This window comes from Sprattus sprattus (genome assembly GCF_963457725.1).
Source record: "Sprattus sprattus genome assembly, chromosome: 14".
NCBI lineage: Eukaryota > Metazoa > Chordata > Actinopteri > Clupeiformes > Clupeidae > Sprattus > Sprattus sprattus.
In genome coordinates, this window is record NC_137912.1 from 4,410,715 (window position 1) to 4,428,708 (window position 17,994).

General features: G+C 39.6%; 1 protein-coding gene across 1 annotated transcript; it reads left to right on the plus strand.

Annotated features, from left to right (window-relative positions):
• Positions 1 to 459: 459 nt before the first annotated feature.
• LOC308375674 (complement C4-like) lies at positions 460 to 17,247 on the plus strand (the record flags this gene model as incomplete). Its single annotated transcript, XM_080851856.1, has 41 exons — positions 460 to 530; positions 785 to 980; positions 1,247 to 1,415; positions 1,567 to 1,637; positions 1,791 to 1,879; positions 2,037 to 2,119; positions 2,729 to 2,816; positions 2,950 to 3,091; positions 3,321 to 3,453; positions 3,705 to 3,817; positions 4,197 to 4,373; positions 4,863 to 5,033; positions 5,189 to 5,374; positions 6,172 to 6,327; positions 6,424 to 6,556; positions 6,677 to 6,748; positions 7,093 to 7,302; positions 7,806 to 7,917; positions 8,026 to 8,096; positions 8,232 to 8,371; positions 8,457 to 8,672; positions 8,750 to 8,804; positions 9,132 to 9,221; positions 9,317 to 9,523; positions 9,647 to 9,722; positions 9,979 to 10,171; positions 10,553 to 10,657; positions 10,801 to 10,963; positions 11,116 to 11,318; positions 12,001 to 12,159; positions 12,470 to 12,529; positions 12,692 to 12,782; positions 12,902 to 13,085; positions 13,294 to 13,384; positions 13,536 to 13,610; positions 13,981 to 14,083; positions 15,054 to 15,143; positions 15,804 to 15,899; positions 16,158 to 16,241; positions 16,376 to 16,508; positions 17,112 to 17,247. 41 exons carry the CDS (start codon positions 460 to 462, stop codon positions 17,245 to 17,247), a joined length of 5,193 nt encoding a protein of 1,730 aa, XP_080707982.1.
• Positions 17,248 to 17,994: the final 747 nt, after the last annotated feature.

Here is a 17,994-nt window from a genome sequence, read left to right on the forward strand (position 1 = left end):
CCTACAATTCTAAGCAGGAAATTGTCAGAAATATGTGAATGTCACTAATATTTATCAGGTGCACTTTATATTTTCCACACAAATTCTTATTTTTATGTACACTAAAACTTTAGTGATATATGTACTTGTAAGGCCAGTTTGCATGTTTTTGCTATTCTTAGTTGCAGAAACATTTATTTAAAAAGATACACATTTTAATTGCACAAAAATAATCATTGATGAATGTTCTTGGGTTACTGATATAAAAGCACTAATTTTGCCAAACATGTTTGACAAACTCCCCTCCCTTCAACAAAACCATCAGGGTTTCTGTAAATCACGTGATTTGGGAAGGTAAATAGGGTCAAAGACCATGGACTGCTGGTCGGAGTTGAGAAATCTCTGTAACAAAGTAAAGAGTGTTCTTAAACAGTCACTGAAGGCTAGGTGCTGCAGACAGAGCACACATCTCATGCATGCATGATGGGCTCTGCTACCTTCTTACTCTTCAGCCTTCTGTGGAGCGCACAGTTAGTCGCCTGTGCTGACAGGTAAGTGGGGGGAATATACTTTGAAACTCACACACACACAAACACACACACACACACACACACATACACACACACACACACACACACATCAACATTTTTCTTCACAAACCCATACTCTGCCCATTGTCTCCATTCGATGTTGCCTGCTGCTAATGTTGCCTGCTGCTAATGCTAATGCTCTTTTAATATGTTCTATGCAGACTAAAAACTGACTACTCTTAATATTCTTACACTTTCCTGTTGTCTGTGGTGAGGTACCTTGTGACGGCTCCCAATGTGTTCCATGTTGGAGTGAAAGAGCGGGTGTCGGTGCAGCTGGGTCCAATGCTGTTCAACAGCCCGGTCACCCTCTACCTAGAGGTGGAGGCCGGCGGAAAGCTGATGTCTGAAAAGGTCCAGGTTGTTTTTAATGATGGTGAAGAAGGGAAAACGAAGATAGCTATGCTTGAGGTACAACCAAATTATATCAACACTCTCTTCTCTTCAGTCCAATCATATGTTCGTGTGAACTGTTTGTCTATTTGTATTGCTATGAAAGTTAATTTTTTATTACATAAAAACGTTTGTTATTTATGAAGTGTTTATTTGTTTTTTATGGATACAATTATCCTAAAAGACTCCTGTAATCTGGATATCTTTTTCTTACCAAATATACAACTGTCTTTTTTGAGCCATACATTAAGAGGTCAAGGTTTTTGACCCATTTCTCCTGTCAGGTGTCGAACGAAGCCTCGCTGCTGAAGGGAGTTGATGGAGATCCCCCTTACCTAATGCTGGTGTGTGAAATCAGAGGTGAAAGGAAACAGACCAGGGTTCTTGTGTCCAAACATAAAGGCTACATCTTTATCCAAACTAACCAGCCCATCTATAACCCCGATCAGAAAGGTAAAATGCTACAACAGTATCTAAATTATCTAACTTAATTTTACAGTCATCTTAGAGTTTGAAGTATTCATTAGACAAGTGTGCAATATTATTTTTAGTAATTTAAATGTAGACCATAGTCATGTCCTGGTGAATTTCTTTTGTTATACAGTGTCTTACAAAATATTCACCCTGGACCACGCAATGAAGCCTGTCGATGAAAATATTCATGTCTCTGTAACAGTAAGTCATTGTTATTTCCATTCTTTTAAAAAATATTTTGGATTGAGACAATTACTCAGTGATGAACCAATTCATAAAAACTTACCTTAAACTAATATCTAATATTTATTAACAGTGTTGATGTTTACTTATAAATATAAATTGCTTACACAGAATGCTGGAGGGAACCGAATCAAGTCCGAGACAATCCACACAAAAAATGGAATCTTCTCAAAAAACTTTAACATTCCTGATATTTCAGAGTAAGATGGGCTCTTTAATACTAAATTACCAACATAATAACATTTACAATGGCCTCACATTGTACAGATCTTACACTAAACAGCACTTCAGCATCATAAGAAGATGGGCATCAGTCAGCACTTACTTATTTACACAATCGAATGTCATTTACTCTAGGCCTGGAGTCTGGAGGATCACAGCCCACTTTAAAGGGGATGAGAAAAATCCTACCACTCGAGAGTTTAAGGTTCAGAAGTTTGGTAAGATGGAACTGCTGTCTTCTCTCACGTGACGTTACTGTGTACAAAGTCATGGCATCCGAGTAATTGTGCCACAGTTCATTGTCGGACACATAGAGCAATGATTATGAGATTTTGCAGTGCTGTAGAGGTTTGTATGTAGGGGTAGGAATCTCTTGGCACCTCGCAATTCGATTCGACATCGATTCAGAGGTCAACGATTCGATTTCAAATCGATTATCGATTTTAAATCGATTTTGTAATTTAAAAAAAAAAAAAAATTAAGAAAATCAGCAGATGAATTACCTTGTCTATTTTTATTAGAGAAAAAGCTATTCCTTGCCACAATTTTGACTTTCTATGAACAATCTAATAATCGATGCAGCTTGCACTTCAAAATAAAATGTGTAAAAAAAATACAAATAAAGTTGATGCGAGAGAATTCTGAATCGAGAGAGAATCGTTTTAGAGAGAATAATCGATTTTTCCCCCCACCCCTATATGTATGTATGTATAATTTTCAGGATGAAAAATGAGTTGCATCTAGAGCTCTTAAGTAAGACTGAACAGACTGCATCGCCTCCTCTTGTTGATTCTATGTTATCTGGCTTTTTCTGTGTCTGTGTTTAGTTCTTCCCAGCTTTGTTGCATCCATTACACCAGAGAGAAACTTCTTCCTAGCAAACTCTGAGAGCTTCACTTTTTCCATTGAGGCTAAGTATGATGAGTTTTAAGTCATCGTGATAATTCATATAACCTGAAACTGTAAAGTGTCAGAAAGCATTTTCAAGTTTCTGGAAGTGAAAATCTGCATGGAATCACGACTTGTGTGTGTGTTTTTCTTATCCAAGGTATTCTTATGGTGAGAGTGTGGATGGGGGTTTCCATTCCCGATTTGGATTGATATTCAGAAGGGAAGAAGGGGGGAATGAAGTATGGGAAGACAAGAAGAAAGAAATAACCTTCATCAGAGGCATGGAGAAGACAGGAGCTGTAAGACACCGGTCATCTTAAACATTTGGTTCAGTGAAATCATGGCTTTATGTCAAATCAACCAATCCTCTGGCTGTTCTCGTAAATGCGTCCTGCTTGTGCTGTACCCCTTGTCTGTAAATACCCCCCCCCCCTTTTTTTGTCATTGTAAACTGCAACTTTGGGTCACTGAAAAGCGCATTATAAATAAAAGTTATTATTATTATTATTATTATTATTATCATTTCAGATTAAGGACGGTAAAGCACAGGTGGTAATCCCAAACGTTGAAGAGTTCATCAAGACACTGAACACTTCAGCACAGCAGCTGGCTGAGGAAGGAGCAAAGCTCTACGTCGCCGTGTCAGTCACCGATATAAAAAGTAAGTAAAGATAGAGAACGTTTTTTTATTGACCCACATTTTTATATTCATCAAACTATTTATTGAGACATTTTTAGAATAGATTGGTTTTGCCATTGTGGTGTCCTGGTGTAGTGGTTTCTAAGAGATCTTAGGCACTCTGAGATTCCTGTGAATGAAAAGTGCGTTAAAAATAAAATGAATTATTATTATTATTATTATTATTATTATTATTATTTATTATTATTATTATCTCCCTGGTGCTGTTTTAGGTGGGGAGCTTCAGGAGGCTGAGGCCCTTCTTCCCATCGTTCTTCACCCATACCTGGTGGACCTGTCACGTGTCCAGCCTCACTTCCTCCCTGGATTACCCTTTGAGCCCGCTGTAAGGAGAAGTTATCCACATTATGGGAAGCATAATTTGTATTTTGAACTTTTTGATATAAAGCATGAAAGCACAGTCTGTGGTATATTTTAAGTTATATCTACTGTATATGGCTTAATGCATCGGAAAATATAGATTCACCAAATTTGAAATATGAGATTTTAGTTCAATGTATTCGGCAGAATAGAAGCACGTGTTTTAGTGGCCCATCAATTATTGTATAGAAGTGTTTAACTGGGTGTTTATTGTTTATAAGTCTATAACAGGGTGTTTATTGTCTAGAAGTCTTTAAATGGGTGTTTGCACTTCTTATCATGCAGTAATTGAACCATAAATTCATCATAAAATTTTTATATCTGTTTTTATTTTTTTTGGAAAGGTTGTTGTCAGGCTTCCAAATGGTTCTCCAGCACCTGGGGTCCAAATGCAGATTGAAGTGACAGAATCTCAAGAGAAAAAATGTGATAAAAAAAGTAATAATGACGGAGTGGCATATTGCTCATTCAACCTCCCAACAGAACAGAACCCAACAGAAGCCAAATCAATTAGTGTCAAAGTAAGTGAATGTGGACAGTGCATCTTGTCTTGATGGAATGTAGTACACATTTTGTCAAATTCAGAAAACTGCTTCTCACAGTCCTCAGTGTGTGCGCTCAAAACAAAAAAACGATGGTGTTCCAGTCCTTGCATTATAAACGGGAAACCAGCGTGGTGGTTCGTACTAGTCCATAAACAATTCCAGCCAATCAACACGTTGCTTCAAGAGCACAGAAGGGAGGGGTGTAATTTGATTGGCTGTTTAGTTGACATTTTAACAACCTTTCGCCAGAACTGTGGACAGCATCTTGAATTGTGGACAGCATTTTTCCCTTGGGGGTTAAACCTTATAACACTGGTTGTTTTCTTAAAAATCCTCATTTCTCATTCTAACTTTTAATAATAACTTTGCTTGACCCCCTGGTCAGATGTGTTCTATCATACATGTAACAGCCCCTTGAGGATCCTAGTTTAAATGCACATAACATGTCTCTTTATGTTTTGTCAGGTTACTGTAGAGGGCACGGCTCATGAGAAGACTGTGACTAAGGCCTCCTCTCCCAGTAACAGCTTCCTGTATCTCAGTACAATCAGCAAGGTTGTGAAGATGACAGATACAGTTAAGATTCAGTTCAAGGCTGTTAATACAATACCAGCAGATGGTTTCTTCTATTACATGGTGAGTGATAACGTGGGTACGAATCACATACTTTTTGGACCAAAAGTATTTTATAGGGTGGCGTGCAAGGGACTATGCCAGTATAACACATATAATGATAACTTGGTCATAGAAGGCCTCGCATTTCAATGATGTTTGTCTCTCTGATGTTTCAGATTCACAGCAAAGGAGAACTCAGAAAGGTTGGCTCAGAGAAGGCATCAGAGTTTACACAAACACAGATATCTTTCAGCCCTGACATGGTCCCATCGTTCCGCCTTGTTGCCTACTTCTACCTCAGCAATGGTGAAATAATATCAAACTCAATATGGGTAGATGTCGAGGATGCCTGCAAAGGAACGGTGTGTAAAAAATCAATTAAATATTCCATTTGGCTTAGTCTCACAAATGGGGCGGTCAAAGTAATAGAAAAACATGTCAGCACAACGCAATGCAATTCAATCAACAGCACTGCAAACTGCCTCTAAGATGAGCACACAGTTGATTCGTTTTAGCTCTGTGTTCCTAATAAACTGGCAATTGAGTGTATTATCACTGATAAATACAACCAACAGCACCCTTGGCTAAGGTCTATTTCATACGTGTTCACTTGTTCACTTGTTCCAAATCAGGGATTTAATTCTTAATTGGTTCTGTTTTCCTTATGCATGAATCTACTGGTTTGTTTTGGTTTCACATGCCTATTTTTGATTTTTAACAAACAAGGGCAATGTACAAGGATAATGGCCAGCCACTGGTCATCCTTTTGGCCATTAATATTCGATGTTAGAACTATACATTGATACAATGTCTGGCAAGTTTGAAATGGACCTGCACTAGCCAAAGCTATGCTTTGGACACTGAATCCAGATGCAATTAGCATCAGTTATGCAGCACTGTTTAATAATTAAAAGGTGTTTAATTCAGGGGCTTATACAGTATATCTGGAAGACATTCCCCTCCATGGTCTACAGGCACAGGGGTTGTATTAGGCTAAGGTTTGCATAGTTCTCTCCTGTTTTATGTTTGATTATGTTTGTGGCATAATCTTGGTGTTAGTCTTGTACATTTATTAATTTCCTGCTAAACTATGGTAGTACTTAGATGCAGCAGTACAGTCTGATTTCTTAATATTACTATTTCTTTTGGCATTTGGCAGTTTTCCTTGTCTCAGGGCAAAAAAGAAAAGACAGGACCAGGACAATCGACCAAAGTGAACATTGATCTTGGGAACCAAAAGGCTACTGTATCCCTGCTAGCTGTTGACAAAGCCATCTATGGCCTGACTTCACCCAATAAACTCACTTCCAAACAGGTAGTTCTCCTTAGGGATGGTATCTGTCATTGCTCTGTGCTGTAAAGTAATGCAGTAAGTTTCAATTAACCTCAAATGGACCTTGTCTTTGGGAAGGTGTTCTCCTCTATGCAGTCCTATGACTTGGGATGCTCATATGGTGGAGGTTCAGATTCAACTGCAGTCTTGAATCAGGCTGGCCTCTCCTTCATCTCCAGTGACACCAGCTTGACATCTCAGATGAGGATAGGTAGGATTACTGACCACACGTTTAGCATTTACAGTATGTAAGGCATAATATCCCATCCAATAATATCCCATCGCAGAGGTGCGGATGAGGAGAAGAGTTATTGTCTGCGATATTCCTTAGGGTTCAGCTGTGAATCAGGATTCAGACGTCAGAAACGTTCCCCGGATCTGCAGACGAAAATGTCAGAGAGAGGTACTTAGACAAACATGAGGTTCTGATTGTACGAATGCAGGCAAATTTAAAAAAAAACACATTGACCTCATACTATCTGAATCACAGTTCTTTTTTAATTCTGGACAAATAGTCACCAATGCATTGTTAAAGAAAAGTTGCACTTGAACTACACTTTAAAATCCATAGATTTTGAATTTCTCTTCGACTATCCATATGAAAATATTGTATTAGGAGAATATGGTCATAGCTGTCATTCCAGGATGTTCTTTGAACCACAAGAGCATTTTAAAGTACATTTGGAAATGATTGTTTTTTTTCCATTTTATTCATTACTGATCCAACTGACCTTATGTTGATTTTAGAACAGCGTTACAAAGACCAGAGGTTGAAGAAATGCTGCCACAGTGGCTTGGTGCTAATCCCAATGCTAATAACATGCGAGGAGCGGGCAGAGAGGGTCCAACTGAGGCACAAACAGGACTGTGTCGATGCCTTCCTTGACTGCTGCCGTGAGGGGAAACTGCTGAGGGAGCAGAAGAAATTGGAAGACATGAGGAAAGGATTTGGCAGAAGTATGGGCAGTTTTTATTTTTATTTTATTAATTTTTTTAAGATTTATTTTGAGCTTTAATTGATAGTTGAAGTGAAGAGTGGGACAGGAAAAGAGAGGGAGAAGAGGTTGGGAGTGGACAGGAGAAATGACATCAGGCAGGAATCGAACCTGTGTCCTCCATGGGCATTAAGCCAGAATGTGGTTGGGGCTACTGGTTGCGCCACAGTGCCCTCCAGAAGTATGGGCAGTTTGACTAGCTGGAAGACAGTAGTGGGCAGTTTGACTAACTCGAACACAGCACAGTTTACCATCAATCTAAGGTCATGGATTCAATGCCTTTAAGGGTCATTTACTTAACTTATGTTAGAGTTGCTGTACATACATTTGACTTATGATAGCAAATTACATATTAAATATACATTATGTTAATATATACAACCAGACTAAAATCCATGCGAAATGTTTTACTGTAAATCTGTTCATTTTGTCAAACAGGTAATTATTTATTTCTATTTTTCTCAGCTTCTGGTGCTCAAGATATTGAGGATTTCTTTGATAGTGAAGAGCAAATGATTCGCCAATACTTTCCACCAAGCTTTAGTTTTGTTGACATTGCTGTGGATGGAAAGAAAGAGTAAGTTAAACACCAGACACAGACATACTTTGGTGGTGCTTGATTTGACCTTCTCTGCTTCTCAGACATGCTTTGGTGATGCTTGATTTTACTTTTTCTCCTTCTCAGACATACTTTGCTGATGCCAGATTCTATCACAACATGGGAAATTCAGGCTGTCAGTATTTCCCAAACCCATGGTAACCAACACACCTTAACTCTTAACGCTTAACTCTCTCAATGGCTCACTCTTTAACTATGTACACCTCAAATTAAAATGGTATTAGAATAGCTCATTGTGTAAACATTTTGCATTTTGTTCTTTCCATTTAAAGGTATCTGTGTAGCAGAACCTTTGGACATCGAGGTTTGCACCAAGGTGTTTCTTTCTTTGAGACTACCTTACTCAGTGAAACGCTTTGAACAGTTGTCCATCCCTGTTGTTGTTTACAACTATGGAGAGGAGGCCAGAGAGGTACATTGTACCATATGCCTGTATGTTTTTATGTCTGTTTTGATTGAATCAGTCTTTCATTACAAGGCCTGATTATCTCTTTCAGTTGGCTGTTCACATGAAGCAAGTGGATGGATTGTGTTCTCCTGCTGCCAAAACGTCCAACTCGTATCAGGAGATCCACGTGGGAGCGCACTCCTCCCTCACAGTCTCATTCCCTGCCGTCCCAATGGCATTGGGGTCAATTCCAATCATAATTCAGCTTTATGATCGAGAGCGTGAAATGGGTGTGGATGCCATTCAGAAGATGCTCTCAGTCAAGGTAGTTTGCAGTAGAGCTTTGCTTTCATTGGTGAGCTCACTGTCACTGTCAACTTCACTTTCCTCTTTTCTCTCCAGACAGAAGGATTTCTGAAAAAAATACATTTACCTCCATTTTACGTAAATTTAGATGGTGAGTTGACATTTCCCATCTATGGATGAACAGTTTACATTGTGTAACTATGTACAGTATATTAAATCAGAGCGATTAACTATGACAAAATGACAGCCAGGTGACAACAGAAATTATTCTTTATAGGCTATTCCTGTGAAGTTTTGACCTCACCAGTTAATGGTCATTGATGTTCGGGAGCATTCTAATAGTGCATTTTGAGGTGTGATGTGGTGTAGCTGTAAATTAGACTTGAGGCTTGGAGACTGGAAGGCATTCCTGGGTTCAAATATACAGCTAAAACAAACGAAGACTGTCTTGACCGTGATTCCCCCTCTCCCTTTCTAGGAAAGTCCGATAAGATTTACAACATACCAGGAGAGTTTCCAAACAGCACAGTGCCTGACTCCGACTCCACAATCGCTGTCAAGATAGAAGGTTCTAGATTGTATTAATGCTCAGAGTAAAATGTTGATGTTGTTATTTCTGTTATGTTGTTTTCTAAAATGGCCCCTGAATTCTCTTTGCTACAGGAGAGGTGTTTGGCAAGGCCGCAGCGGTGCCCATGCTCTCCCCCTCTAAAGTGAAGCACCTGATTAGTGCCCCAATGGGCTGTGCTGAGCAGACCATGATGCTCATGTCCCCAACTGCCCTCTCTCTGCGCTACCTGGACCATGGCAACCACTGGGTTCAACTGCCTGCAGGGAAGAGGGACGAGGCCGTCGATTTTATTGAGAAGGGTAGAAATTGATTATTGAATGTTGTGGTACCAATATTAAACAATATAAAGAATAAAGAATTGGGCAAACGTTAATTATTGACATGGATGTGCATTGTCATGGCAATTTGTCTCATTTTCTCAGGTTATGAAAGAGTTCTGACTTTCAAAAAAAGGGATGGATCATACGGGGCGTGGCTTGACTATGACAGCAGCACCTGGTGCGCCTTCTCTTCCCTTCCCCAACCCCCCAACCCTACACAGAATGAGTTCCCCCTTCATTTCACTGCTGTGTTGATTTTTTTGTTGTTATTTTCCCAAAATGATGTAAGGATCTACTTGTATTGTGTTGTGCATGATGTGATTGGGTTTTTTTCAGTCTCTCCTTCGAAGGGCCTCAATATATATTATTTCTCATTAAACTAAAAGTGAATATGACATTGTGAAATAGACGGTTTATTTACTCTTATACTGTAGGCTTACTGCCCTGGTGGTGAAAGTGTTGTCCCTAGTGGCCGAGCGTCAGGCAGCAGTCACTGGCGTTCAGGGAAGAGCAGAAAAAGTTGTTCAAGAGGAGGACATCCGGCAATCTGTACAGTATCTGCTAAACCTACAGCATAGCGACGGACATTTCTTTGACCCTAAGCCTGTTATTCATCGGGAAATGCAGGTGGGCAGCAGTTCTTGATAAATACGCTTAATGAAGTTATATTCAGTTACAGTTACATTAGATACAGAAAAGATTGTTACCAATGTGGTTATTACCTCCGCCAAGGAGGTTATGTTTTCGCCCCTGTATGTTTGTCTGTTTGTTTGTTTGTTTGTTTGTTTGTCAGCAGGATTACGCAGAAACGCATGGACCGATTTCCATCAAACTTTGTGGGGAGATCGGGTACTACTATAATGGCAATAATTGATTATATTTTCAGATGTCAAGGTCAAAGGTCAAAGGTCAAGGTCACAAGGCGGAGGTTTGCATTCTCTGAATGCTCCCATTCTTGTTGTAAATGCAGTTGTTGTAAATGTTGTGTTTTGACCTCCCACTCCGCAGGGAGGAATCGGAGGTGTCGAGGCGGAGGTGTCACTCACTGCGTTCATCACCCTCGCCATCAATCATTCCCTCCCTTTCCTGAACGATGCAGAGAAAAAAGAGGCAGTAAGAGGATAGGAATTGTTTTGCTTAGCTTGTGATCAGCTCGTATTCTATATATATTAAAAGGCACTGTACATGAACAGGTATTTGTAGTTAAATGGCTGTTCTCCTGATTTTGAATTGTTTGTTGTCCTAAAATTCCGTAGGAGGACAGTATCTCTAAATCTACGACTTACCTCCTGAACCGTGTGTCTGACCTGAAGACACCTTTTGCCATGGCCATCACAACCTATTGTTTATCTACCTGTCTTTCTGACCTCACCCAGTCAGAGGTTGCCTGGGAGAATCTCAAGAAAAACGCCACACAAGGCATGCTGCGTTATAAACCTCAGCTAAATGTGTTCCTTATGTTTCATTGTTTTTTTTTTTTTTTTAAAGAAAGAGATTATTCAACCAAACATTTCTGGTATTCGTTTGAAATGCGTTATATGTGTGTTACATTCAGCTTTTCATTCCATCAGAGGGAGAATGCAAAGTGTGGCGTGCAGATTTCTCGCTGGATGGCAAAGGGGGCAATTATATGACAGCTGAGGCCCTGACGGTGGAGACCACTGCCTATGCACTACTGGCTGCAGTGGCCCAGAAGGACTCCAAATGGGCAGACGATGCAGCCTGCTATCTGGCAACACGGGAGAACTACAAAGGAGGCTGGGCTTCCACCCAGGTTTGCCAAATATTAATTCTGTAAAACTGAGCCAAGCTGGTCGCCAACCTTCATGTCTTTAGCTGAAGTTGTATTATTGTATTATTATAGTTATTTTCTAATATGTAGGCACTCTGAGATTCCTTTGAATGAAAAGTGCTTTAAAAATAAAATGAATTATTATTATTATTATTATTATTATTATTATTATTATTATTATTATTATTATTATTATTATTATTATTATTATTATTAAGTTGATAGACTTTGTAGCCTACAAAAACAAACTACACTCCCTCTTTTCAAGCAGAGAGACATGTGCATTATGTGAATTAGCGTGCACTGGTTAGGCTCTGGGCTCTGTAAAGCACCTAGAGGCAATTGTATTGTTATGGCGCTATACAAATAAAATTGAATTGAATTGACTTGAATTGAATAGTTGCACCAACATTTACTGTATCTATGGTGCAGTCTATTTCATCACCTTCTAAAAACTAGAGGAAAAAATATTCTATAATTCTAAAAATCTATTGAACTGTTTTCTTCTGATCTTAGTCTCCAGTGCAATTAATTCACTTTTTTATACATGGAACTCTCTTACATTGTTTTGCAGAAAATGGTGAAGTATCAGATATGGCTTTACTTGAATAGTAATGGGGCAAAAGTAAAAGGCTAAGCATTTTATATTTCTTATTTGGTTCAGGACACCATCGTGGCCTTAGAGGCTCTTTCAGTGTATGCCATGAATAGGCCTGAGTCTCCCTTCAGTAAAATGACAGTGGACTTCCATGTGCCGGGAAAGAGTCAGACTGAGTCCCTCGCCATGGATGACAGTGGTCTTGCTGTAGAGACAGACCTAAAGGTAACCCAGCGTCCCATCCAACACCGTGTACTTTTTTATTCAAGAAGGCATTTCTGGCCTTGTGTTAAATCTTTTCTGTTATGCTTATGCTAATATTTAAATTTGTTTTAAATTGTATTGTATTATTATACTTAATTTCTAATATGTAGGCACTCTGAGATTCTTTGGAATGAAAAGTGCGTTAAAAATCAATTATAGAGTCCGTGGTAACATACACCATGTGAAAATAACCCTGCTGTTTGGAATCCTGCTGTCTCTCAACTCCACCGCTCAAGCAGTTTCTCACCCTTATTTTATGACATTTCCCCAGAGACTGGTAGGACATAGTATCATCGCTACAGTTAAAGGAGTGGGCAAAGCCAAAATGAAGGTCAGTATTCATGTGTATTTCTCACTCAAGGTTGATAACGTGTACTGTGTCCCCCCCCACTAAACTACATAGCATTTCCTCCAAAACCTCCTCTTTATTGCTTGATACATGTAAAAGAAGACAGACACATTTAAAGACACTCAGTTTTGCATTCAAACCAAGGTTGAGAAGCTGTTTTATATCTTGGAGCCGAAGACGAGCTGTGACGACGTCTCTATCAAAGTGACTGTAACAGGCAAAATGGATTACACTGGTGAGGCAGACTAACACAGCACTGTTAGTATTCCGCAATACACACAGCTGACCAGGGAAAAGGAGGCTCACACTTCAGGTTTGGCATTTCTTTTCACTACATTCTTCTAATGCCTGCAGAGAAGATACTTCAGGATTACAACTATGACTATGAAGACGATGAGGATCAACCTCGTGACAAACGTGACGTGGAAGATATCCCCCAAACCGAAATTGAATGGTTTGATGCTCGCAGTAGACGGAAGAGAGACACCAAACAGAGTGCGGACTCACAAGAGAATGTTAAGTACAATGTTTGTGTCAGGTCAGTAATCATTGGAAATATTATACCATTATTAGGATCGGGCCATGCAACCCTGCCATGTCAATAAACAATATGGTAATGTGAAAGTGAAATTGTATCACAGACATGAGTATCTTTCACTGTATGTGAAACAAGGAACATAATGATGTATCAAATCAAACGAACTTGCTTTGAATTAAACTCTTTTGTTTGACCCTGTTGTTCTCAGTCACAATTTGGACCGGAACCTCACAGGAATGGCGATTGCTGATATAACACTGCTAAGTGGCTTTGATGTGGAGGTTGCAGATCTAGACAAGGTGACACACACACACACACACACACACACACACACACACACACACACACACACACAGTGCTTATTCTTGTCTTTTTTTGGCTGACTACACAGCATTCATGTGCACGTCGTAGCTCAAGGCCGCTCTTTGGGATGTTGTGTTTTCCTTACAGCTAAAAGAAGGATTGGACCAATACATCTCTCACTATGAGGTCTCAGCCAACAGAGTGCTCTTGTACTTTAATGAGGTAAGGTGGCTTAATAAAGCCTGAAACATCCGGTTCACTCTAACTGCATTCATTCTGCTCATTCCATTGCCCTTCCAACTGGGGCATCTCTGATGGCAGTTTGACTAAGAACGCTGATCTTATGACAAGCACAAACACAGAATTGCATTGCAATAATTGTCTTGTGGCATTGTGTGGCTGAAGGGACACTTACTAAATGAACCTATCAGACCAACTTCATCCTCATGATGACAGTCCTTGTCTCCTCTCCTCTCAACTCAATTATTTGTAAAAACCTGATCTAGAGAGAGAGCACTCGTGATGTGCTTTGCTGCGGATTCACTGTGAGGTTTAGTCTGATACGCGTTGTGGTTTGTGTGTAATGGCACAGATTCTCAATGGAAGCCTCTGTGTCTCGTTTGGAGCCAGACAGACAGTCCCGATAGGGCTGATCCAGCCTGCCTCTGCAACATTCTATGACTACTATGCGCCTGGTAGGCCCTTTATCTTTCATCTGTTCTGTTTATTTATCACAGTACAGTATTCTATTACTGTTATGTGTGATAGGCATTAATATGCTACACTATTATGCTTTGTCTGTTAGTTATTATCAGTTTGAGTGCACATATATGATGTTAGATATTAGCAGTTTGAGTGCACATATATGATGTTAGTTATTATCAGTTTGAGTGCACATATATGATGTTAGATATTATCAGTTTGAGTGCACATATATGATGTTAGTTATTATCAGTTTGAGTGCACATATATGATGTTAGTTATTAGCAGTATGAGTGCACATATATGATGTTAGTTATTATCAGTATGAGTGCACATATATGATGTTAGTTATTATCAGTATGAGTGCACATATATGATGTTAGCTATTATCAGTACGAGTGCACATATATGATGTTAGTTATTAGCAGTACGAGTGCACATATATGATGTTAGTTATTATCAGTATGAGTGCACATATATGATGTTAGTTATTATCAGTACGAGTGCACATATATGATGTCAGTTATTAGCAGTATGAGTGCACATATATGAGGGAGTAATGGATTTGCTTTCCTCATATATAATTTCCCTCTTTAACAGAGATGGCTTACACATTTCTCATTCAAGTACTTCCCTCACACTTTAAGAGCTGCATTTGAAAGGAGCACATTTTAATTGACATCTGTCAACCTAAGGATATTAATTTAATGTCTGTATACATTACTCCTTACAAGTTCACCACTAGGCTGATTTTATATTTAACAGTGAGTCATGCTGTATGAGTATCTTAATCTATTCTATTATGATATCCTGATATATTGCGAAGTGTATTTTTATTTCTATTTTTTGTATTATTTCTGCCATTGCATGGTCATTCTTTCTTTATATAGATCATGAAAACCTGCAGAGATTCTTGTCATGGTATGTGTTTTTAACTTTGACAGTGTTCTGTGTCTTCCACAGACAGAAAATGTGACATATTCTACTCAGCACCCAAGAGGAGCAAGATGATATCCAAGCTCTGCTCAGAGGATGTTTGTGAATGTGCTGAAAGTACGCCCTAAAATCAGTACTTATTGACAGTGTGAATGTACTGAAAGTAGGCCCTGAAATCAGTACTTATTGACAGTGTGAATGTGCTGAAAGTAGGCCCTGAAATCACTACTTATTGACAGTGTGAATGTGCTGAAAGTAGGCCCTGAAATCAGTACTTATTGACAGTGTGAATGTGCTGAAAGTAGGCCCTGACATCAGTACTTATTGACAGTGTGAATGTGCTGAAAGTAGGCCCTGAAATCAGTACTTATTGACAGTGTGAATGTGCTGAAAGTACGCCCTGAAATCAGTACTTATTGACAGTGTGAATGTGCTGAAAGTAGGCCCTGAAATCAGTACTTATTGACAGTGTGAATGTGCTGAAAGTAGGCCCTGAAATCAGTACTTATTGACAGTGTGAATGTGCTGAAAGTAGGCCCTGAAATCAGTACTTATTGACAGTGTGAATGTCATAGACAGATCATGATCAACAACTTCCATTTTGATTGATTGATTAAGATTATGTAGATGATTTTGTAAGTCACTTCTGATAAAGGGACATCTCAAATACCCAATACCTAAACCAAGTGTTCAGAAACACAGTATATGCTCACTAAGAAAAACAGTCATTTCATATGTTTATGTTGTGTTTGTGTGTTTGTGACATTACTCTTTCAGGACCATGTTTCGAAGAAAAGAAATTTTCTTCTAAAAAAGAAATCAGGAAGTCCCACCGTGTCAGTCATGCTTGTTACAGTCCGGTAGTGGAATACGGTTTGTGTACTTCACGTATATCCATGCATTCCAGAAAGACAGATAAACAGCCTGCTTGATAAATACAAATACATTGTAACATGTTTAAAATGGATGTCTAGAATGACCGGGTGTATGAACCCTATGCTTCCTCTAACCAGTGCAAAACTGCAGTGGTCATCGGTCTCCTGAGCTTGACCAATGACCCATTGAGAGTGCCGGACACTATGAGACCTTCAGTGTTGATCTGGTGTATGTCTTATTTGTCTTGTTTTTTAGGTTATAAAGTCAAGATTACTTCAGTCACACCGATAAGCAATTTTGAGCTCTACAGCGGAACAGTGACAGACATTTTCAGAGCAAGTACGTACTCACCAAACTAATTTCTTACAGTGGCATTCAGAGTGAATGCTGTTGTCTTCATTTAAAAAGTTTCAATGAGATAGACCTTGGACTGTTGACCTGATGAATATGTCCTATCCGTCTTTGGTGTGTAGCTGGTGACATGTCCGTGACCAAGGGAGACACCCGTGTGTTTGCCAAGAGGATGCAGTGTAGAGGGAGCCTGGATGTAGGGAAGACTTACCTCATCATGGGTCATGATGGGACTACCAAAGACACACTTGGACAGTAAGGACACTGACATTCCTGGAAGCCGGGCTATTGTGGATGAATCATTTATATGTAGATATCTTTTTGATTGATATTTCAATAGAATATGTTGCATCCAGTTAGAATATTATCAAAATACTCAGAAATGATGCATGTGGTTTTCAGCTGATGTAGAATACTCGTTAGAATTTATTTGTCACAATTTAAGCCAACAATAAGAGAAGTAAATTCGAATTTGCTCTGAGGCTGAGACAGTCGCGCGCTCAGTTTTAAAAACAAAACAGACACTCCCACCTACTCCAGGTATGGCTGAATTCCTAGCCCAATGAAATTACTCCCTCTAACCTGACTCCACCCAATAGAAGGCTTACTATTATTCCCCATAATCACAACCCTTATACTTTTTACAGACTGACTGTAAATGACCTTTTAACACTATTAACCAAACTTAAAACATATATAAAAGTAATTCAGGAATGTAAACATTACCACAAATACACAGTGCAAAGATTCTTTTTTACATGAAACAATACTGAGATACAGAATAAAATGAATGTACTGTGCAGTGATAGAACTTAAATTAAATTAAATATGCAATGTTTTTTTCTGTTTTTCCTGTAGGATGCAGTATCTGCTGGACTCTAGAACATGGGTTGAACAGGAGCCTGATGGCTGTCAGGCCTCACTAAAAAGGAAGTATTGTAAAGAATATAAAGAGTTCATAAAAGAGTATGAGGTAGATGGGTGCAATCAGTAGTCATTATGCCAAAGCAGACAGCTTTCATATCTACTTTGAGTTTCTTTAGTTTTAAGACATCAGAGTCCTCCTTAAAGTGGAGAAAGGTGTCCAGAAAATGTCCTCACTCATTGCAATGTTCATTAAAATATGCTCATAAAATTTCGGTGTCAAAAGAAAAAAAAACGTTGTCTTGATTTTTGTCCAATGATATCAATATTAGAATTAGGTTGCTTAGGTTTCTTTTCCCTTTCATCCATTGGTTTGAAGTCAGCACATGTTGCTGTCCCTGTGCTGACAAACCAGTGTTGTCCCTGTGCTGACAGACGTGTGCTGCTGTCCCTGTGCTGCTGTCCCTGTGCTGACAGACCAGTGTTGTCCCTGTGCTGACAGACCAGTGTTGTCCCTGTGCTGACAGACCAGTGTTGTCCCTGTGCTGACAGACGTGTGCTGCTGTCCCTGTGCTGACAGACCTGTGCTGTCCCTGTGCTGCTGTCCCTGTGCTGCTGTCCCTGTGCTGACAGACGTGTGCTGCTGTCCCTGTGCTGTCCCTGTGCTGACAGACCTGTGCTGTCCCTGTGCTGCTGTCCCTGTGCTGCTGTCCCTGTGCTGACAGACGTGTGCTGCTGTCCCTGTGCTGACAGACCTGTGCTGCTGTCCCTGTGCTGACAGACCTGTGCTGCTGTCCCTGTGCTGACAGACGTGTGCTGCTGTCCCTGTGCTGACAGACCTGTGCTGCTGTCCCTGTGCTGACAGACGTGTGCTGCT